Here is a 25,164-nt window from a genome sequence, read left to right as displayed (position 1 = left end):
CTTATGCAATACACAAGCTTATGAATATAAGATTATTTAAAGTAGAATTTCATACGATGCTCAAGTTCGCTCTTATGAATTGAAATACTTTAAGTGTTTTGAGTGCCGATGACACAGCAGAAACCCATATTAACCCGTAAAATTATGTCCAAAGTCCATGACACAAAAAAAGGTCCGCCCAGGTAAATCAGGCTGGCTTCGTGGTAATCGTGGTAATTGGACTGAAATAAAACTACCGAGCTTTTAAGTTCCAAATGTTTCCGTGGAAGAGTGAAATCAGTACAATAACAACCACATGATACGAATTGAAGGAGATTATGACGTCATACTCATGTGTGCAAACTGGCGAGTCTTTTTTTTTTTAAGGTGATGACGCCATCGTCTCTGTTAATATGAGTACCATAGCAGCCAATATCTTTACTCTCTAAAAAAAAAAATCGAGTGAAAATATTCACTCTTAAAGGAGTGAATACAAAAGAGAATGAATTTAGAGTGAAATTGGAGTGAATTTTGAGTGGAAATGTTCATCATCACTCGTTTTAGAGTGACGTCAAGGATCACTCCAAAATCTTCGAGTGATCCCGAGGTCACTCCAAAATGAGTGAAAATGAACATTTTCACTCAAAATTCACTCCAATTTCACTCTGAATTCACTCTTATTTGTATTCACTCTTTTTTGTATTCACTCTTTTAAAAGTAAATATTTTCACTCGATTTTCTTTAGAGAGTATGTGGTGGGGAGCTTTCAAACGTAACTTATTTTGTACGTCCGATTTTAAAACTTTTTCTCTGTTTGTCCGATACGACGTTCGGTGGTATTTGTAACTCGACTTAGAAAAATGTCATTAAATAACTGTAGTCATGGTAAGTAAAAACTGATCGTGTTAAGCGTGAAATTATAATGAAATAAATTTGTTATCCAGTGGAAACACCGTCACTGAGTTCTGACCAACTCAATGATATCGGTCTGATAGCACAGTCGCGAACGTCTCCACGCAGACAGACTGAAGCTTCGACAGTCCTGTCCAGACATTACATTAGAGCATAATTATCTTATGGAAGATGGACATTGTCTTCTTTGCTCTTTCTTGAGCAATGTCATGAAGATTCATCTCCCTCCCCATCCCCTCTCTGTATCCTCGCCTCCCCATCATTATTTTTTTTTCTCTCTAAAATTTTGGTGGCGTATTGTAATATTATACTGATAGTTAAGTCCGGTCACATGATTTGCCAGAGATGTGCATGCGCATTAAAGGGCCTCTTGCTTTCACCTCACAGTAATAATCCCCGCAGGCTTGGACGCCATGAATTACCCTGGGACTCTCCCACCGAACTACATGTACGATATACTACGAGTATAGAACAAAAGTGACGTAGTTCATCGAGCTACCTGGGGGTTTTACCTTTTAAAGCCCAGGGTATCATGTTGATTTGTCAACTCGTGGAGGTACCACACCTCCTTGTTGTCAAACTCTGGCAGTAAACACAGGTTCGTTATTGCTATGGCTGGCTTTGTACTTTTGAAAGTGCAAACTACAAAATAATAAAACAAAAAAAAAGAACGCGATTTCTGCAGGTTGTAATCTTAATATACATACCCCAAACACACACACATACACACACACACACACACACACACACACACACACACACACACACACACACACACATGTTATTAGGTCCGTGTATTGGCAGTAATAGTCACGATAGCAATGTCACGATAGAGGAATGTGTATAAAATGCCAATTGCTACTTGTTAAAATTTTCGGGGGCTCCCCTTCGTCAGGGATGAATGTGTAATTCTTTACATTCACAGTGATAATAACAATGATGTTTAAATCCTGTTAGCTTGCGCGATCTATCTTTATAATTATATTACATAATTAAGAATAGACAGATAGTATTCATACATAAACAGATAAATGAATTAATATTATTATGGATATACAACTACAGAATCGAAGACCGTAAGTCCAATATGAATGACTAATCGACAAAGAGAATAAAGAGGCCTATTAGAGGCCTATTAACTAGGGGCACAACTGCAGCAGCCATGCAGAGGACTCGAACCACGGACCTCGTAATTCGTGATCTCATCCACTGAACCACTACAGGTCCTCTAAGTGGAAAAAACAACCAAAACAAATACCGTGGAAAACTCTGCTGGATAGAACACAGTACACCCACACAATGTGTTCACATCTGTAGTCGACTATGTGAAAGCGCGCGAATTGAACAGTGTGAAGATTATTTCACACTGTGGAGTGGCTTTTCACATACGTAGGCCTATAATGTTCTATTTGACACCGCGAATTAGTGATTCACAATATGTTCATAATGTTAAAACGTTCGATTTTAACATTGTGAAGAGATTTCACACCGTGTTGACAATGTGTTCACACTCCGTTTCACATTGTGTTTCACATTGTGAGACACTGTCTTCTTTCCACCAGGGAAGATGACTTTGCACGAAAATTGCATCATGGTCAAGTAATCATACCAGTAGAATGGAAAAGTTAAAAGATTTGCATTCGAGACAAAATAGTATTAAAATTCAAAATGCTAATAAAAATCATTTTGTTTTTATATCTCTCTCTTCTGATTTTTAAATACTCTTCAACAGTTTTATGCTCGTCACGTTGGGGCATGTTGCCCTGTAATAAGGTAAAAACATGCGTCAATCATCTTTGTGGTTCTTTATGAGGATTAAACAGCAACAAGAACAACAGCAAATATGATGGTATACTCTTCATCCTCCAAAACATCCTTGAAAACTTGCGGGTTATAACGAACAACACCAGCTAGGCAGGGGAGGTTATCAACGGGTCTTGTTTTATTTTTGTTTTCGCGTTTTTTGTTGTGTTTTGTTGATAGTATATGCTCTTGTTAGAAGAAAAAAAAACGTGGGCACATACAATGTACAGGGCTATGACCTGACTGATGTACCCGCACGAATTCGAAGTTCATGATGTGCATGGTTGCGTTGATATTGTGATCTCAACCGGAACCTGCATGGAAAATGTGTGTGTGGTGTAATACGATTGCTGCAGATACTTGAAATGCTGACATGTCACAAGCAAGACGTGATGAAACATTATGACATAGTAAAAAAACAAAAACAGAACAACAACAGCAACAACAACAACAACAACAACAACAACAACAACAACAAACAATCCCGAAGACACGAAGGCCCTATTATACGAGAGAAATCTGACAAAATTTAATACAAAAAGTTATAGATGTTGTTCAGGCCTTGCTACTATAATATTCATGTTTCCTTTTCTTGCTCTTTTTTTTTAAGGGGGCGGAGTGGTGGGAGGGGGCTGGTTTACATCACATCACCCCTCCCCCCTTTTCTCCTATGAAACAAAATATCATCTGTGTAATTAATTCTACCCACACACATCCTATCATAACCCTACATAATCTTCGCATCACACTCTAAACCTAAAGCCTTATCACAACAGTCTTACCGGCAAGAATGTATTTTCCCTTTTGTTTTGCTTTCCAAAAGAGGTTGGGCGAGTATGGGATTGTGGGTGCATATGACACGGCATTTTGCTCCTCAATTACTCCGCCCTACTTTCTTTTTTTTCCCGGGGCTTAGGGTTAGGGTAAGATTAATGCAAAGATGGAACCATGAATGTTTTTGTATTGTCCTGTACAAGAAAAGTGGAGGCTAGTTCAGCAGACGACATTCAGCGCCAGGACCAACATGGTATACGTCATGACTCCGAGGTCAATTTGTTGCTAGCTCTGACTGATCTCAAGTTCGGGATTATCGCTGAATACTAGTATGTAAATAGTGCTGAGATAGCACTAACACCATCACATCACAAGCATAGAACTTAAAGTCCCCCAGAGTGGCAAAATATCCTGTCCAGCAATGAAAGTACGGGACAGGATTTGAAACCCTGACCTCTGATGTTTGTCGATTCAGAACCTTCCATTACATCAGTATGATGGTACAACGATCGTTTTTTCTATTGCTCAAAGATTTTAATGAGCCCATTGTGTAACGCATGCGCAGATAATGTAAATTTGTACGTAAACGTTAACATGATTGAAGCAAAGGGTTGACGGGTAGACAATGTTTATGCTTTCCTGTCCATTTTTTGGAGAATACCGTCATAACCTTTTTTTTTCTTGGGATAAGCTTAGATTTTTCTGTTCTTATGGCAAGAATTTAAGCAATATTTATTAGTTTTAATGGTTGCTCTCCCGAGTTTATGTGTAGAGAATTCTAAGTTTTCTTTAGGAGTGAAAATGAACAATAATGATTTTATCAAACAGTCACTCTCCTCATGTCTTTTCATGGGGAAGTGTATTTCCGTGAAACCTAAACAACTCTCAGACAGATTGCTACCTTGTTTCCATAACTCTACACCCATCATTGAAAATGTATTGTAACAGCTCCCGTTCGCAATCTCTGTATTTCTTCTCTCTCATTCTACCTCCCTCTCTCTTTATATAATATTTTCCTTTTTTGTTTGTTTATTTTCCCTCACTTACTCAAAGCCAATACGCTTTATATTCCTCGAGGTCGCCATCGAAATCAATCATCAGATAGAGGCGGGGGTGTCCTGCATTTTTCAATTATCATTTCCCAAGCATTAATTAAATGATTACAAGATTTGTATGATTATTATCTGCATTATTATAGTAAGGCATATTATGCTTGCTTGTCATTTCGCAAAATTATATTGTTTTACATATCATGCTTTTTATTGCGGTGTGTATCCAATGTACGTCACGTTACTTAAGTGTTTTGGTCGTGTTTTTAAATATGCAGAAATAATAAAATAAACCCAACCAAGCTAGTTCAGCTCGCTGTAGCAAAAACAGGATTGACGCATCTTCCTCCATCTTCTCACTTCTACCCCCTTCCCCATCTCCCCCCCCCCCTCTCTCTCTCTCTCTCTCTCTCTCCCGCTGCCATTTCTATGATCAAATTTCAGCCATTTTGCAACCGTATACATTACTGCGGTCCCAAGGCATGCAAGGTGTAAACGTGCATATACCACCATACCGACTATTATTTTTTTTTTCTGGGCCAATAATGACATTATCCCGGATGTGTACGCCCTGCATAGTGTGTAGTCACACACTCGACAATTAAAGCAATTCAGAAAGGTTGTAGGAAGAGTTTCTAAGGACACTGGGAAATTCCCTCTCTTCTATATCTTCTTTGTTTGCGATTAAGTGAGTTGATGATAAAAATAAATATTTTACTTACGCGTGGAGTAGTCACGGACCGTTGCCAAGGAGACTGGAGAAGAGAATAATGATTGGTCCTAATAATTTCTTTGCAGACGACGCTTACACTCAGTTTGATTTAGACACTTCGCGGTGTGCCATTTGATAACAACAGCTGTGCATTTGCGATACACTGTGAATTAGAACAAGAAGTCGGAACATTTCAGTTATACTTTATTGTAGACCATGCCACCTGCAAAGACCACTTCACACTGACGCCGTGCCATGAAAATATAGTAAGTATATTTGACTGAGGCTTTTGCATCATTTTTCCATCATATCTTTTTTTATAGAGTATTCAAATTATATTGAATGCTCTCCTATCGATGATTCATTAAATAGATATTCAGTGTATGTTGAACTTTGCATTTACTATGTATTATATATAAAAAAGGGAAGAAAACTGTTGCAGTTTATCAACAGGTCCACTTTCGGTACCTCTGGCCATTATGTCACAGGCGAACCTATACTTCACAAGCTATGCGTTTAAGGTCTCTGTCGATATCAATTTATCATACTCTTTTACCAGTTCAAGATAAACTTTTGATTATCATGCATGTGTTATCTATTCATACTGTGTTGTTTACATATTTTGTTCACTTTTTCTAATGTGTAATTTGTATATCAGGACTATTTCAGAAAAATGAGAATAAAATTTATTGAATTATTTTTTGAGACTTGATTCAGTACAATAGTTTGACTTATAATATTAATAGTTAAAGCGTTAAAACATCTAACTTAGTGAATGTCATCATTGTTGGTCGCACTTTCGTGTGCTACTAAAAAATCATTATTGAATCTTGAGAATTTCATAACTTTCTTGATTTATCTTCGATTCTGGTGACAGTCTTAGGAAAGTATAAAGTTTTGAATTAAGGTCAATTTAACAATGAAATGGCGTGTGGGTTAGCTAAGCTTGATTACACAGACTCACAAGAAAAATGTTAAGATACAACGAAATTGTTGTGATCAATTTATAGGTGTAAATGCAACATTGAAAGAAAATGTATCTCTCTCTAGCCATTTCATGAGGGGAAAATCATTTTGATCAAGCTGTTATCTACCTGCTAATGTTTTTACGGCGTTGTAAAGTGCCGGATACGAGTGTAACCACACTCGTTTGAGAGCGTCACAAAGGAGGTTGTCGAACGCACGAGACTCGATGACTCGAGTCATCGAGTTGCAGTACAGACAACGAAAATTGAAATACATTGTGGGTGATACAATCCGGCAGATCACTTTTTAACTGCTGTCGGACAGAAAGATACATACTATCTAAGCTTCTATATCAACATTCTTCATGTTTTATTTTGTTTTTCCTCTAAGGAATATTTTGAACATCCGATGAGGACAAGAGGAAGGGATTTCCTAACAACATGGATCCCTTTGTCGTTCCCGATGACAAGCATGACGAAGAATCAAAACCTTTGATCACATGTATCGCTGAGGTTGGGTTCCTATTTATCATAGCCTCGCTGGCTGTCATTGGAAACATCGTCAACTTCGTCGTGATCGGGAGCTCGAAATCACTAAAAACTTGTCAGGGATATTTCCTGCTGTCTCTCGCGACAGCCGACTTTGGAATGGGCCTCGTCACCCTAAGTGCCATCGTCCCGGCAGTCATACACCGTTGGCCGTACGGCGACACCTGTTGTCTGATCATTGCCTACATGTCGGAGGTCTGTTCAAGAGTATCGCTCATCACGATCATCAGCCTCAGCATCGAACGATATATCGCCGTCATACATCCCTTCCGCTATCAACGTTACGTCACAAAGCGCAAAATTGCGGTCATTATCGTTTCCACATGGCTCTTTTGTATTGCCTTCTTCTCCCAATTGTTCACGCGGTTATATGGCTTGAATTATGAATTTGACGTGGATAAGTTGGTTTGCTCCGCCGACTATGAAGATAACATGACATATTTCATAGTTGCCTTATCATTGCTCCTTGTCCCGAGTTTCGTGGTGATCACCTTTACATCTATTAGTGTTCACATCAGAGTCCTCAAAAGTTCGCATAGACGCGAAGTTCTCTTTGGCAGATCGTCTTCCGTGGCCATGGTGCCCCATCGATTGCCGACACATTTCAGACGCAATTTCAAGGCGTTCAAACTCCTTGTTATAATTGCCGGTGTATACTACATTACCTGGCTGCCGTACACAATTCTTGCCAGTCTTCTCACAACAGTCATCTCCCATACAACGTTGCCAACGTTTGTGGAATTTCTAACTTACTGGCTAACAATTTCCAGTAGCGGATTCAACGTTTTCGTGTACTTTGTGATGAACCAAAACTACCGAAGGAGGGCAAAGGATCTGTGGCTCAGATTCAGAGTTTCGTGTAGGCAGTGGTGTTGCCCAACCAAATGGGATTGCAACACACTGCCGAAGAGATTAGCCGATGCTCATTCGTTTCCTTCGACAGCTTCCGCCAATCATCGTTTCTATATCGGCATTCGCCGATCGGACGGTAACGTGATGCCGACTGACGTTCGGGTGGACTCGGGAAGGTTTAGTGACGAGTGCCTAAACGACTTCGTGCTGATTCCGACGGACGAGCACCTGTTCAGCATAAAGTCATTGAAAAGGATGAGGAGTGAACCGATGCGAAAGAGATCAGTCGGACAACCGACATTTTCCCTAAAGATAGATGCTCTTGTGCCGAGTGTTCAGCCTTCATTTGAACCTACTACGGCATAGGACCTCTTCCTGTTTATCATTTGGAGTCTTTACAAAGCCATGACATATTATTGTCCGAGTACTGTAGGTCGAAAGAGAGACATTGTATACTTCAGAATCAAAGCTCGTTTAACAACATAATCAGGCCTGAGGAGGGGCGGCCATATACTCTTCTGATACTGATGGTATAACATGTAAATGAATTAGAAGCAGCGGGTAATAGCTGAGCTATATATTGAATTTTTTCCCCTGTGCGGCATAGGCCTATCCATTAAGTTACTGCTCAAGATTAAAAAAGTAAGAACATTATATATACCGAGTACTGGAAGTCAGTTCCCGAACACATACTGAAGTAAGTTAGTTATTTCATCCGACGTGTACAACATGCACTTATAAAGTATATTCATAGTGACAATGGGTCTCAATTTCAAGAACCTGCTTCTCGGACATGGGAGAAAGAGGCTCACTTATTGACCCGTGTAAAGAACCTCCATGCGTTATAGGTTAATTGTAATTATAACCAAGATATTGCCATGCGTTATTATTTGTATACGGTAACAATTTTACGTGTGAAAATAACATTTTCAAGTTTCTTTATTTCACCAAAGCAAGGAACATATTAAAAACAAATACATACATCAATATTCAGATACAATTACAAACATATCAGTAAGACAGTGAAAAGGGAAAAAATGCAAAATTCTATTGACAACTATATGTACATAGGTTAACAGTTATGCTATATGGTATAACTGTATAGGAAGCAGCCAGAAAGGAGATGTCCCTTATTTTTAGCTGACCTAAAATTATTCATTCAATTTCAATTATCTATAATGTGTTCAAATAGAAGTAAAACGTAAGAATAGGACAAGACAAGGACAAAACAAAACACACAATGACAAATGACAAAATACTGGACGTCTCGAAACATAAGGGATAAAAGATTATACTCTTGACCTCAATGAGTTTGGCTGTAATAATAGAGGAGAACTTTTTTGTAACCAAATTTAAACGTATTCAAAGAGTTAGCATTACGAATTGCACAGGGAAGAGAATTCCACAGGGTAGGACCAATGTATGATATAATAGATCGTTGATAAAAAGGAGTACGAGATAGAGGTAGGTGAAATTCATTCGCGGATCGCGTGCTATAATTATGAATTTGATTATTAACAGTGAACGAATCTAAGAGAGTCTTTGGTAATAAATGATTTCTACACAAATACATAAAAATTCCAACTTGATATTTGTACATATCATTCAACTGTAATATCTTCAGGGGAAAAAAGTGATGGGTTATGGGCAAAAAAGCAGCATGGGAAATGATTCGTATGGCACGTTTTTGAAGCACTAAAAGTCTTTGAATATAACATTCGTGAGCATTGCCCCAAACAGTTATTCCATAATACAAATGAGGTAAAATTATAGCATTACAAATTGATTTTGAAACAGACTTTGGGAGAAAACTAAGTTTATACATTACACAACTTTTTTTGATAATTTATTATAAACAAAATTAATATGATTTGACCAATTCAATTTATCACCTACATGAACTCCAAGGAATTTCAGTGAAGACGTCTGCATGATTTGAGAACCACACATGTTAATGAATACAGAGTCAATGTTACATTTTTTCTTTGTAAATATCATAAAATTAGTTTTTGATATGTTGATTGATAATTTGTTAACTTGCAGCCAAAATGTAACATATTACAATTCCTTATTAAAAACCTCTTGCAGAGAATCAATATTATCATGAGACAAAAATATACTTGTACGGTGGATCGTCTGCAAATAAGATACACTGTAAAATATTAGAAACGTTAGGTAAATCATTTATATACAAAAGAAATAAAATAGACCCGAGGGTCGATCCCTGGGGCACTCCACATCTTATGTTTTTGTAATCTGATATATTCTTATCAATGGATATAAACTGCTTACGATTGCTCAAATAACTTTTCAAAAGTTTTAAAACGACTCCACGAAATCCATACAGACTTAATTTAGCTAAAAGAATATTCTGATCAAGCGTGTCAAATGCTTTGCTGAGGTCTAAAAGTAAACCAAGTAAAATTTTCCCGCTATCTATTGCACAGATCACCTTATGAATAGAATCAAACACATCTCCACAAGGTATTATAATATTTTTTCTTATTATTCTTTTTTATTTATATATTTTATCTATTTCAACAATTGATGATACTACTGGAATATTTTGCATTTCAACAGTACAAGGAAAAATTAAGAGAGCATTTCGTTCTGTTTTGTTTGTTATTGTTCTGGATATCGTTGTCCCATACGAGCATGGTGAGATTGTCAATGCTTAATGAGATAAGTGGAAATAATGATGGATGCAGTCGAGAAATAATGTATAGAGCCATTTCCTACATAATTCTGTTTTGACTGTACACATTTTTATAAACGCAATCACAGTTACGCTGATACAATGTATACATTTAGCTGAAAGTGTTGACTTGTATAAAATACGCGGAGAAAATGATCTATTCTATCGTTTCGTGTTCGCAGATCAAAAGAAAAGAATGCACGTTATGGCTTTTATTTCCGAGAATCACACAATTTCACTATATGGTGCCCCAGTATACCTTTACCTGTCTTCTAACTCTCTTATCATACAGTCTATACAGGATCTCATAAACACAAGTTAAGGATTTCATATTGCCTATGTACATAATTATATCCTGATATCACATCTAAGATTCCTTTACCATTTTCGATGCTGAAATACTCATTAAATGCGATTTCAATATTCGGTATATTATCTGTCAATGTTAACGGTAGGCGTGAGATGGTATCACTCCAGACAAATTTGCCACTTTCCAGCCAAGCGTGGTGCACACAACAAATAAATCATGATTGACCTTATACAAGCATCAGACGATTTGTTCTTTTTTTGTCGAATAAAGAATTTGCTTGAACACTACCTACGTCTTTGCGATATAGTTTATGTACCTACTTATAATAATTGCTGTACGTGCAAGATGTGATAAAATACTTGATTTGATTTGACTTGATTTGGTTTGGTTTGATTGGATTGGATTTCATTTGTGAGTTTAACATAATGCTTCATAATGCACATGATGACTTACATAATATCACGTACTAAACTATTTATCTAAAAACGTATAATTAGCCCTATGTACAAGATATCAAGAACACGTCAGGACCAAAATTTGTTATATAATTATTTTATCATGTAATCGAAGAACAAAAATTGGAAATAAAAAGACATAAAATTACACGCTTGATGTAACATATACACCTATACATGATATCATAATACTATAGGTGCCTATCCATACATTGTATGAGACATGCACATACATCATTACTTATGTATATGTAATATATTATATATATATATATATATATATATATATATCATATCATTAGATATGATATGTATATATATATATCATATCATTAGATATTCACTGAAATCGGTATCTGTAGGATAACTGTAAGAGGAGAAATATGTGCGTCTGTCACAGACGCAAACTGTAATCAGTAATGCATGAACCAAGTTCCAATATCTTTGATTACCGTGAATATGAAACAGTAATCCTCTAAATTCATGCCATAAATTCCACAGTAAATTTAGCATACAAAATAATTCAAGTTTCGTCGGCTTAACTAAGGTACGTTTAATGATCGAGTAGTCAACATTATGGAAATTACCCGTCTTGGACGCTAATAACGAGCTATGAATTCACTTCTTGATATTATACCAAGGTATATGCTTCAGGTGTAAATCCCTCAAGGAGTGCTGTTGAGATTTGTGGTTTATCGGCAAATTTGACGCAGTTGACAGACGAAAAGCTGGCATCGGTTCGATATGATGTATGACTGGGCTATATAATATTTCTTCAAGATTCAGAAGACCAGCATGCACTGATGATCAGTGGTTTGTGGTGGATCCAGGGGGAGTGTACCGGCAGCGCGCCCCTCCCCACCTCCTTTATTTTTTTTAGCTAAAACAAAAGAAATAAAAAGAAAAAAAGGGGCGTGCGCCCCTCCCTTTAATTTTGTAAAGGCACCCCCTCTGTACCGAATTCCTGGATCCGCCCCTGATGATGGAGCCATGCAAGCAGTAGTCCTTTTTTGAACAATTTCTTGACTTAGAACGGGGCGTAATAGTTAAAGGATCCTTTTGGACGAATATGCTAGACAAATTACAGGGGGGGTGACTGAAACCTACGTTACAATGTAAATAGTGTGCATTCAGTAAATGCAGCAATAGCACACATCAGCAAAGTTTAACGAAAATCGGAAAGTTCGTTGAAAAGTCAAATATTTTCAAAGTTTTTTAAAATTTGAAAGTGCAGCCATCACTGGAAGAGAAAAGTATCATACATGTATACGTCATATTTTTATATGGAAAACGATATAAAAAATATTGAGAGAATCCAGCTAAATACAATTTCTGACAAAAAGTACATTTCCTCGACGTATCAACTAACATCTTATGATAATGTAAAGGGTAATATCATTCCACTTGCTTTATGAAATAGGTATTTTAGTCAAGTGCGTTTCATCATGTTACAAAAGTCAACAATGACGATTCCTACTGTCGTCGTTCATTCGACTCGTGACTTTATAAAAATATTTAAATCTTCTGATCTAGCATTGACGGCACCGGGAAACATACAAATTTACAACTCTTGTTCAATTTTTCCTCAGATTTTGCTGATGCCTGCACTATTGCTGAATTCCCTCTATGCACATAATGTATCTAAGTTTCATATTTAAAGGGATGGTACAGTATTGGTAGAGATGAAAATTGGGCTTTAACTTTTTTTTTTTGCGAGATACCAAGAAATTATGAAATATTGCAGAGCATACCATTTTAAGAGGAATTCAAAGTTTATCTTGTAAAAATCGTTTTTGGAATAGCTGAAACATCCATAAACAAAGTAAAACAAAACGATCGTAATAGCAGTGGATCCCACACTTTAATAAGATGGCTCTATTTTGGATATACATATGTATCTCGGCCATTTCAAAAGCAATTTTCATCAAATAAACATTGAATCCCTCTTGGAATTACACGCTCTTTCATATTGCATAAGAGGTTTCTCATTATCTCACCAAAAAAATGATAAAAACCTGAAGTTAAGTCTCAACCAAAACTATATATCCCTTTAAGCCCAACAAGCTTGCCACAAATACTGCAGTCCGCATGGTGTGCTCGGTTTCTCCTGTCGTACCTTTTTTTCGGAGGGTTAATTGAAGTCGGGTGCTATAATGGTTTTTTTTTATTTGTTTGTTTTGTTTGTTTGTTTTTAGTGGCAATTGGCACTCAAAGCATACAAAGGGTTAATGACAGTGGCGGACCCAGAGGGGGCGTGCCAGGCGCGCCCCTCTTTATTTGTTGTTAAAGCAAAAGAAAAAAAAAAAGGGGGGGAAATGAGATCAAACCCGAAAGTAGCACTAGAAATCTTGTTGCCCCCCCCCCCCCCCCTTTTTTTTTTAACGGAATTCCTGGATCCGCCCCTGAATGATAATTCAAACACTATACTGTTATCGGGTATGGCGTCTTACATTTCCGGATTTTCAGCAATTAGATGCGAGTTTACGGTCATTAACCCTTTCATCTGTGCCAATGAGTCAAATTTGTATTATGTTTCACACACATATACTTACGGATAGGAAGTTAATGTGGCTCGCAGAGGGTTAAACAGTTTACTCCCCAACAATATTTCAATTTCAATTCATTCATTTTCATTCTCCTTTTTCCAACAAAACATAACACAACATAACACAAAACATAACACAAAAACACAAGAAGATAAAGATGCAAACAACAATGCAATCTATTACCGGTAAATGGTCGATCCCCTTCGATTCATTTTATTTTATCAATCACATTCACAGCAAAAGGAACGTACAAAACTTTATAAGATCCATGTATGTCAATGTCAACAACAATTATATAGACATATAAATGATTATAGGGCCTATAGGAGTATTTGATACAAAAACAAAATTGTGAATAAAAATGACACATTCTGCAATATTACCATGACTACTAGCTGAGATAAATGAGACATAATATAATTCTCCATGCCTTCTAAAAGTAAGAGAAGTCTTATTTCGATGAAGTAGAAAATTAGATCAAAACATAATCTCGATATTGTAATCAAGCTATATATTTTCGGGTTACTTGTGCAGTATTTTCCTAACGAGCAAACGACTCGTTATTAAACCGGCCAACAAACTTTAACTGTGCTGAATTCCATTAAGAAACATCTACGACCTAACACAAGTTAAGTAGGGCCTGCTGTGTAGGCCTAGATGTAAACCCTATTTAATAAGCAAGCACACTCAATTGCATCATTGTTTTCACAATGCATGCGGGAGTTCATGAAACACTAAGATGATGAAATTTCCCCCTATTCCTCAAGAATGTTTCGGTTGACACTAGGCGTTTTCACATCAGCCCGATGAAAATCCAAGCTCGAGATATTTTCTAATTTCCCAAGTCAGGAAATAGCGCGCTATTTCGAAACATCGGCCTGATGTGAAGACGCCTATTGAAGAAATCTCCCAACGCATGGATATTAGCTAATTTTCTTTTGTTTTTATCGAGGAGAATTTTACAGGGGCATGGCTCACTACAAAATGCATTACAATAATGGACACGGGATGCCACAGTCTGTGAGAGCATTTATATGTTAAAAAAAAAAAAAATGGGTATATGATGCATATGAAAACCGCCTATTGTGTTCTCAGTTCATGGTCTGAAGAAATAATGTGAGGCCCTTTGTACTAACCCTTCCCTTCCGATCCTTGATTTGAAGATTGAACACGTGTACAAACATTCCTGAGCCAGTGTTTGCCACTTGCATTGTTCCTTATCCGACACGCCCCAGTGCAGTGCCAGTGTGTAAAATAATCCTATGGGGTAAGAATGATGACAAGTTGATGGGTTGCACTGGTTGCCCACAGGTGCGGTGTGTGCACGATAGGTTATACCGGTGGGGGAGACGAAGCGAAGAAGAGCCAGGTGCTGTCGCATGTGTTTTAATAGAGCGTGAGCTAGCTACCGCTCACCAGTCCAGGCCACATTATACAGTCAACTCAAGTTGTGATAAAAACTCAAGGGAGAAATGACGAGACAGTGGGTATACAGCGTTCTTCTATTACTAACACTTGGCGAATTGTCTTCCCAAGAAGAGACAGGACAAGAAGACATTAATATCAATGTCCTATACAAGCCAGAAATGTGTTCGCGACAGGCCAATGCCGGCGACTATGTCACCGTCACCTACACGGGTTTCTTGCCCGACGCAGCGGGTGCCGAGGAGTTCGACAGCACGTACGTATCCGCCAAATCTTTTCACATGTCATCATGACCATGCTAATTTTTATGCTTCGGTATGACCATACTTCGAAACAGTTTTCTAGATAGTTTTTCAGAAACACCCATGATATGATATGGCACGTTAAATGATCTCAGCCAATGGCACAATTTACTGCGTGGGTGAAGACGACCAGTTTTAAAATGACATAAAATTTAACTTTTATTGAATTTGACAGCGTATCGACCATGTCGACTGCCAGCATTGCATTGCATGGCATTCCGAGTGAACTCGGACTTTTTTAACAGTGGGTCGCCGGCCGCGATATGCTAGGCGTACAATGTACGTTTAATATACGGGGCCGACTTATCAGTCACGAACTAAACTTTACCAATGTTTCTGTGGCCCAGTTGCTATGCCCCTTTGAGATTTTAACCCTAATGAAATTTGAAAAATGGAATGTTTTGTGAAATAAATTGAAATTAAATTGAATAGTGTTCAATGATAATTTTGAAGATAATCTGTAGCTTTTTTTTTAGGTTAAATGTTGTAAAAATTACATTTCAGATAAACTCCCCACAGAGTTCACAATGATGCCGATTGGCATCACTAGTGGTCAGACATGGTCAGTCATGGGTGGGATTTGTCACACTTGACTTGTCAACTGTACTGGAGGCCTGGCCTTTCAGGAGACAGAATGGGGAAGGTGCAGCTAGAGAACTTTTCATATAAATCAGTAGATCTACACAATTGTAACTGTTCTGCAGAATGATGCTGCAGTATACTCTTGTAAACTTTAGTATTATGGCAGTGCTGTTAGAGCTTACATGATATGAATTGGTTCAAGTAATCAAACATGAGTTATAATGCTCCCTAAGCATCATACTGACTAGCAGTTATATCCAGATACTTTGAATCATGGTTTCACTCGGTGAAATGCACCTTAACAGGAACTCCATTTTATCTTTAAAATTATGTCCTGCAATGGTACCAGTAACTGGTATGATCTTTACTTGGAATGTCAGTTGGCTGCCTCAGATGTACAGGTGTGTTGAATGAATGTTGATGGTCAAACCAGCAATGATGGATAGCGTAAATGTTGAAATGATGAGACAGCAAGTAGTCAAATGTTGTATAGTTCAGAGTGATGGATATTACTGTAACCCGCTGAGGACCAATCCCAAGTACTATGTACTCGATCAAGTGTCTATGGGAAATGCGCATGTTTTACAAAATCAGTCCGTCCTCTACAAGTTAATTCAAGTACCGTATATGTCATTTCCGCTGAGCAGCAAAGATTCAATAATATACAAAGAGCTATGAAAGCATAGTTTTCGAAGTGGATGGATGAGCTGGATATTAATTTAACAGATTATGATCTATTCTAAGATCTGGAACTATTGTATGATTGTTGATTATTCTGGAATGGCTAGAAGCAGTGTCGAATAGTTGAAAGTGACTATAATCCTTAAATAAAAGATCATTTTTACCCGTAGTGCTAGTTACTAGTGTTAGGTGAGGAAACAATGAGCTGATACACACAATGGTTACACTACCTCAAAACACTTGATTACTGAACAGTGTTATCTTTCAAAATGTACCAGGGCCCCATTTTATCAAAAGATAAAATCAATTATGAATTTCCTCACCACACAGGTTGCCATAGACCTGCAGTCAAAATCAACTATAAATAATCAATTTTAACTCTTCATAAAACAGGGCCCAGGCGAGTTTTGTGTGCAAGTAAAGTTTACACTGCATTTGCAACATTATTGCCTATGAAGTGGAAACTAAATCACATTACCGGTACCTTGGTATCATATCATTCACAGAATGAACAAGGGCCCAGTCTACTTTCGGCTCCACGATGATGCAAGTACGGCCATGAAGGGCTGGCACCTAGCAGTGGAGGGGATGTGTCTCAAGGAGAAGAGGGAGGTCCTGATACCGGCCGGAGAACTGACTGCCAACCACGCCCTTCCAAGTATGCCACACCCTCAGTATAACCCCCTTTTCAGATGCATGCCATTTTATACCAAAAACTCGATAACGAAACGACGTATAAAGAATCATCGTATAGCCGACAGACCGTTCAGACACTAATTTCGACCGTTCTGGGCAACGGCGTAGCCAGGATTTCATCTTGGGGGGGGGGGGCGGTTAGTCTGCGAGGGAGCGAAGCGACCGAGCGAGGGGGGGAGGGTGTGGGAGGGGTAAGAACTTTTTGCATTTTGATGTTGTAAATGGTGCAATTTGATGCATGTTTTTGCGCGTTTTATCGACGTGAAACAGTCCCACTTGTTTAAGATAGCAGTTTATTTTGATGTAGATTATTATTGAACAATTTGCCTATAAAATGGTATAATTTAAATACACTTCTTGTATTAATTCTTTTCACTGAACATCATGAACGCGACTGAACCCGAGCGAGCAGAGCGAGCGAGGGGGGAGGGGAGGGTGTGGGAGGGGGGTGTCCCCCCTCCCACGTTAAGAACTTTTTGCATTTTGATGTTGCAAATGGTGCAATTTGATGCATGTTTTTGCGCGTTTTATCGACGTGAAACAGTCCCACTTGTTTATTGGTAGCAGTATATTTTAGTGTAGATTATTATTGAACAATTTGCCTATAAAATGGTATGATTTAAATACACTTCTTGTATTAATTCTTTTCACTGAATACATTAACTCGACTGAACCCGAGCGAGCGGAGCGAGCGAAGGGGGAGGGGAGGGTGTGGGAAGGGCGTGTTCCCCCCTCCCACGGTGAGAACTTTTTGCATTTTGATGTTGCAAATGGTGCAATTTGATGCAGGTTTTTGCGTGTTTTAACGAGTTGAAACAGTCCCACTTGTTCAAGGTTGCAGTATATTTTGATGTAGATTATCATTGAACAATTTGCCTATAATATGGTATGATTTAAATACACTTCTTGTATCAATTCCTTTCACTGAATATCATGAACGCGACTGAACCCGAGCGAGCGGAGTGAGCGAGGGGGGAGGGGAGGGTGTGGGAGGGAGGTGTCCCCCCTCCCACGGTGAGAATTTTTTGCATTTTGATGTTGCAAATGGTGCAATTTGATGCATGTTTTGCGTGTATTAACGAGTTGAAACAGTCCCACTTGTTTAAGGTTGTAGTATATTTAGTATAGATTATTATTGAACAATTTGCCTATAAAATGGTATCATTTAAATAATCTTCTTGTATTAATTCTTACATTGAATATCATGAACGCTGTCTGTTCAGCAATCAAACAGAATAAGCATGCACACGAGGGTGTAGATAGGGGCATATCCCCTCCCACACAGAGGTGACTATGCGTTTTCAGACCTGAAATTCAGCGATCTGGTGCAAATTTTTGGTGCAATACTTTTTCATCGAAGTGTTAAAATCACAGAATTTAGCTCTTATTCCGAATGTGCACCATCTGTGTGTATAAAGTCTAGTGAGGTAGAGCTTAGTGGAAGGGGGATTCCCCCTCCCGCTCGCGGAGCTTTTGCATTTTTATTGAAATAAAGCGATCTGGGTATAGCCACAATCTACTTCTATGCATGGCGGAAGGGGGGGGGAGGGGCGGGCGAGCAGGGAGAAGGCGTGGGCGAGTGTAATCTCCACCCTTCCCTTTCGATGGAGCTTTTGCCTTTTTAAGGTTGAAATTGAGATATCTCGTATACGCATATTTGATGGAATCAACATTTGGGAAATCACACACAAAAAAAGAAAACTGATGGGGGGGGGGACTGAGGGAGGAAAGGGTCGATTAAAAGGGGAAATTCCCCTTATACATGAGGGAACCTCGAGTTTTCGGAATATAAGTGATAAGTCTTGTGCACTCAGAATTATTCATAATTTTTTTTTGTAAATCTAAAAAGTGTAATAAGCTAGGGAAAGAGGCACAGAGCGGGAGGGTTTGGGAGGGGGATACCCCCTCCCAAGCATGAGAGATTTTGCATATTTTGAATTGAAATTCAACGATCTGGTGCACACTTTGAGTGAAATATTCAAAAAAATATCTTGATGAAAGGTTGCAAAGGAGACCCGCTTCATGTGCATGCATACAGTATACACGCATTTTTTTTTTCCGCCTCCCAAATTCCCGGTCCAAATCTTAGGGGGGGCGACTGCCCCCCCCCCCCCCGGCTACGCCAGTGGTTCTGGGAAACGCCGTATTGTAGATGTGCAGTTTCCCACTGCACATGCTGATATAGTCATGAGTGTCATCTGTGGGGTCACCTTCCGTGCGCGCTCCCATTAGGCCCCGCCTAGTTATACCATTCTATGGTTGCCATACCTTCAGACGCACACGGAATGCTGATTCGTTACAGAGTTCTAGTTCGAAACGATGCTCTGACCGTCGTTTTGCTATACGTCGTTTCTTTGTACGTTGTTTCGTTAGTCAGCATTCAGACGTATAAATTCATCGTATAGCTATACCGTTTTGGTATAGCTATACAGTTCTAGTATAAATTTTTTGCGTCTGAATGCCCTGTATATCTCTCGCTCTAACCTTGACATGAGCTCTACTGATAACAAGTAAACACACACTGATGGAAACTTAGCAATTCATAACCTTACAGTGGTCCCCACTTAATCAGGAGGGGTGAGGAGACACATTTTTCTCCCATCGCGAGGCTACCACTTTAATACAATCTGTATAAGCGGTGCCTGGTATAGGCCTGTGCAAATCACCCACCATGAAATCCAGAATGTATGCCATCATGCATGATGTGTGATGTGTGATGTTGCGCAGAATTACTGCCATAAGCGCACATGTGTTTTGGCAGTCCACAATACCAGGTGAGCAAAGAAATCTTGCTTTCTGTTCATGGCAAACAAATGAATATTGAACTGCTCAAGATTAAAGTGAATATTTTTTAAAAGTATAAATTGATTTCATGAAAATTTCAACGGTACTATCTCCAAATGCTATATTCGACAGAGCACACTGAGAAGTTGGCGAATGAATTCCAGGTATACATTTGTTTTTGCTGCTTTACAGGTAGTTGTGCAGAAGTTAGTTTTTGTATGATTTGTAACTTTACTGTCACTCTCATAGTATCAAATTGGTGCGTAATTTCTCGAGTGCAATCATATCAATAATCATCTCTTTTTATTGGTCATTTTTGTTTCACTGTTTCCGTAGACACCAAGGCCCCTCCCCCTGACCGTGATGTCGGCTACCGCTTTGAGCTGCACCAGCTAAATGACGAGCCACCTGTCACAAATCTCTTCAAACAAATTGATACTAATGATGACAAGGAGATTACAAAAGATGAGGTTTGTACAACTGATTTTAGACTTGGATGAACATGCCAATACCATCCTTCTTGATATACACAATGTTATCCTTTTGTTCCTTCCAAAGTACAGTGGATTCCCATTATAACAAAGTCCTCGGGACTGGCGGTTTTCTTTTGTTATATCGAAATTTCAGTATAACTGAACAAAAAAAAAAAAAAAAGCGCGGATATTGTTGCGGCCTGAATTTTTACTTCGTTGTAACCATAACTTTGTTATAATCATGTTCATTATAATGGGAGTGCACATGGCAATGAATCAATACAATGGTGTCATATATTGCCTCTTGTCAAAAGAAGAAGACCACAAAAGCCCTCTTTCTCACTAACCAACTCTTCGAACATCCCCACACATTTTTCAGTATGTAATTGAGCTAAATAATATGACATAACATGCACACCCAGGCACTCAGACAAACACACACATACACACACACACACACACACACACAAAAGAGGACTACATTGTGCTAGAGTTGGGGGGTTTTAACCTGTAATCATTCTCCAATTTCTCGCAGTGGCAACCTTTTTTTTTCCGGAAAGGAACCAATTAATTACAGACTATTATTAGAGATCAGAGTGCAGAGCATTATGATATAGCCTTTTTACAAGGCTCTGTGACATCTGTTTGGAATACAAGCCCATTAGATTGAACAGAATATATTGAAAAGAGCCGAAACAAACAGAGCTCCTACAGATATCTTGCAAGCGAAGAGAGACAAAATTTACTTGGTAGTTGCGAAATGTAATGCACAATGCTCCATGATCCAAACCAACATCAGAGGGCCTTGTGGAAAGACTAGTTAACCAATACAGAGATGATAAGAACCAAGCAAAATGCAGCCAGCAGCTCAGTGAGTTTTTATCCCATTGAGTATGAGTCCCGAGTATACCTGGGCAAGTGTCTGTGGGAAATGCGTGTTGTAGCAAAATCAGCCCGTCCTCAACCGGTTAATGGGGCATCTTCAGGCTGGACCAGATGCTACTGGGATTCAGGCCAAATAACTTTTCTGAAATAAGATTGCTTTTAGGAAAATGGTGTATTTATAAGAGTTGATTATCATTGGTGAAAAGGCTCCCCATTTCCTACTTTTGTATCAATCTTTGCCTATAGATACTTTTGTATCTTGTCAATAACCATACCTTCTTTCTCACAAAATTAGTCATAAGTTTCTTAAACCTCTGAATGAAAACGATTTTGAGCAATGTGCTATATATGCTAGTGTCTGTTGCAACTGATTGACAAATTGCCCTACCTACATGCTAGTGTCTATTTGGTCATTGCAGTTAATGTTGACAGGAATTTAACTGGTCACTTTCCAAGATCTATTTGCAGTGCTTTTCAAAAGCTTTACCTTGCTTGTATCATACTATTCATCTTGCTCACATCACAAAGTGAAACTTCTGGAACGTGCACCTGCTTGCCAAGTGCAACTGTTGGCACAAATGCATGTGCAACTTGCACAGTGTTCTTTCTCCTGCTTTGTTGTGCACATTGTATGCATTGCAACACATGATCAGCTGTCAGTATTATAGTGCAAGAGGTTTAGGCAGATGTGATAGACCTGGCTGGGACTATCTCACATGGGTGGTATTTTTTTTTTTTCCATATAATTATGTCTTGCCTAACTGTTTATTCTACATGTAGGTTTTCTGCATATAATGTACAAACTGTATTAATGTGACCAACAAAAATGTGTTATCCCTAATCCGCTTCATAGAAAAGACTGAAAATATGTACAGTTATACCCATGAATCAGAAATCCAGTATTGTAACTTCAGGTGTGATGGCTCAACAGTGAATAAAACAAAATTATAGCACTTTAAAATGTTGGTTAAATATAATTACATGTGAGCAGAGGCTATGGACTGCCTGTCTGTAGAACTCTTTTACCATTAGAATGATGACCCCCCAAAAAAAAAAAATAAAAAAACCAACAACAACAACAACAACAACAATGCATAGAAAATTCACATGCACACTGCACACTGCACACCAAACTGTGTTACTGCAAACCACTCATATTTGGCATCTTCTCTGGTTGGTGGTTTTAGATGAGGGTCTTCCTCTCTGGGCAGGGGATGGGCGATGCCCTCGGTCAGGAGGACGCCCTCAACCAGGCTGTCCAAAACATTTTTGCCAGCAAAGACTTTGACAGGAGCAATACAATCTCGTCGCGCGAATTTTTCGGCCACGCCAGACACGAAGAGTTATAGGGGTACGTAAAGCTTTGATGCGTGCCATAAATCATTAATTTGTAGGATGTAAATATGCACACTATGTGATTTTGTATCTTTTTATAAACACGGTCGAAAAGTGTAGTGGAGTGTCTTCACGTTTTTTTAAAGGGCTGACAAGTTGGAAGGCTCATCAAGTGATTGCCATTTAATCCTCCCATTGTCTTGGTGGCTTTGGTCAGAATGTGACCATTGTGCCATTAGACTTTTCTTTTTTACTGAATTTTTCATATTTTAATACTTTCTTTGTTTTATTAGTGTTCTTTGTGGACAAATATAGGAATTTCTTCCATGAAATGCACCTGTATCACATCATATTCACATGATCTAATAATTTTGGATTGTGCATGCACATGATTTTTTTTTCCACTTGTTGGAGCAGTTTCAAGGTTAATCCGAGTCCCTGAGAACTCAAATCTCAATGGGCAGATCCAGAAATGAATGTTTTCACAACGCAACGCCTGTGAGGTCATCACTTTGAGGAGCTATTATCACTCAGTGAATAAGACCATGGACTGTCAATTGTGACATATTGTCATATTGTTGATTGTAAATTGACTAGAAATTGAAAAAAAAAAATGTTGCCTCCACCTTCTCAACAATAATTCTGGTGGTCTATGTGGGGAAAAAAACATGTCATGTGGTTGCTGTCTAACTAACAAGCATTCACTCTTTCTTTACTAACCTTGAAAAATAAATCTTATGTTTAAGCAGATTGAAAAAATTATCATTGAAGCTGCATTAATTTGTAATTACCGAAAATCGTGCCATCGTTACGGGAGAATTCAGTTGCAGGCTGCCACCAGCATATAACTTTTTTCTCTCTCTTTTCTTCCTTTTAGAAAATTCCCATTATTAGCACAATACTGGTGTACTTTGTAGTAATTAGTGCCATTTCTGCAGCCAATTGGAAGGAGGAAGAAATTTGAATGAGTTTTGATAGCACTGCTTCACATGAAGTGTGAGGGACCTCTTCCACTTTTTGTTCCAAAATAAATTGAGGAATGCTGTGTTTACACTCATATCATAAGACAGTGATTTCATTCTTGCAGTGGAAATCAAGGAAGACATTCATACTGAAGTTGCCTCTCTGTACAAGGGTGTAACGATTATAGTCCCATGAAAAACATGCCCATTTACAATGTTGCACCATACCTGAAATGTCAACATTGCACCAGTATGAGTAAACATATTTTTCATAGTGTTTTCTTATGAATTTTTGCCCCACATTTTTGCAGTGTGTTTATTTCAAGTTTTTTTCCTGAACATGACTATATGGGCTAACCTCCCATACACCAGCATGAAGAAAAAGAAGAAGAAGAAGAAGAAGAAGAAGAAAAAAAAAAAAAAAGGTGACATGGCTTATAAATCCAGTGAACAATTATTTTTGTGTTTATGAAATCTATTTATCTATTTATCTATGAAATCTATTCAATTTAATCAATTTCTATATGATTATGAGTATAAAATCCAAATAAATGACATAATATATATAATTTTATATATTTGTTTGTTTTTTTTAATGCAAAAGTGACTATGACTACAATGCTTATTATTCCATCACCTACAGATGCTAAATTACATCCAGGATCAGGGTATGGGAGGAATCGAAGACTTTCCGGACCGCGACCAGGCCATCAAGCACATGTTCAGCTCCATGGACCAGGACAAGGATGGCACGATTAGCCACAAGGAGTTCCCCGGACCCAAGCATGACGAGTTCTAGTCTCACCGGCAGGCTGTACTCCGAAAGATTCCGTGGCTGCATCACTGTTGTCGTATGAGTTTCAGTTGGAAGTTTTTTTGTTTGTTTGGTTTGTTTGTTTTCTTGTTTGTTTTTGAAGATTAGGGCCTATAGTGACCTGACCAATACAGACTCTGTAGCGTGGGGATACCATGGTGTGGGAAGGCTGGCCAGGCTTGGATATATTCGAGAATCCACGTTGGGAATTGTGTACAGTTTTATCACTGATTTCTGTGTACTGTACGAGTTGAAATTTTCGCGTACAGATATTTTCGCGAATTGCTACTTGGAGGACATTTTTGCGTGTTGTTAATTTCACGGTTGCAAGGGTCTAACTGAACTTAGTTATTCGTGCATTGTTATTTTCGCGCGTTGTTATTTTTGCGGTTCAAAGGCGATTCGCGAAATTCGCGAAAATAAACCACCGCGAAAATTTCAGCTCGTACAGTAAGTACACACACAGTTGAAGAATCTTGACTGTAGTCGACCATTACCGATGAGCGTACAATGAGCGATGCACATATTTGCTGACCAATGCTATTCATGATTTGCAAATGTACATTGTACACTGTACCCTGATGGGCAGTGAATGAATCAGGCAACCCATGAATCCGAGAGCTG

General features: G+C 38.4%; 2 protein-coding genes across 2 annotated transcripts; both read left to right on the top strand.

Moving 5' to 3' along the window:
• The first annotated feature begins 6,635 nt into the window (after window positions 1-6,635).
• On the top strand, window positions 6,636-7,961 carry LOC139730360 (probable G-protein coupled receptor 21). The gene has a single exon (XM_071641229.1). The coding sequence runs from the start codon at window positions 6,636-6,638 to the stop codon at window positions 7,959-7,961; it is 1,326 nt and encodes a 441-aa protein (XP_071497330.1).
• A 7,070-nt stretch (window positions 7,962-15,031) lies between these two features.
• LOC139730352 (peptidyl-prolyl cis-trans isomerase FKBP14-like) lies at window positions 15,032-24,510 on the top strand. The gene is made up of 5 exons (XM_071641218.1): window positions 15,032-15,282; window positions 17,098-17,249; window positions 20,408-20,541; window positions 22,617-22,780; window positions 24,370-24,510. The coding sequence occupies exons 1-4, from the start codon at window positions 15,074-15,076 to the stop codon at window positions 22,776-22,778; spliced, it is 657 nt and encodes a 218-aa protein (XP_071497319.1). The 5' UTR covers window positions 15,032-15,073; the 3' UTR covers window positions 22,779-22,780; window positions 24,370-24,510.
• The last annotated feature ends 654 nt before the right edge of the window (window positions 24,511-25,164 follow it).

Source organism: Diadema antillarum, unplaced genomic scaffold (assembly GCF_040938485.1).
Source record: "Diadema antillarum isolate AM-2024a unplaced genomic scaffold, OU_Dant_1.0 seq00000303_RagTag, whole genome shotgun sequence".
In the NCBI taxonomy this organism is placed as follows: Eukaryota; Metazoa; Echinodermata; class Echinoidea; order Diadematoida; family Diadematidae; genus Diadema; species Diadema antillarum.
The sequence above is the reverse complement of the archived record's forward strand: the minus strand, read 5'-3'. Positions and strand labels throughout refer to the sequence as shown.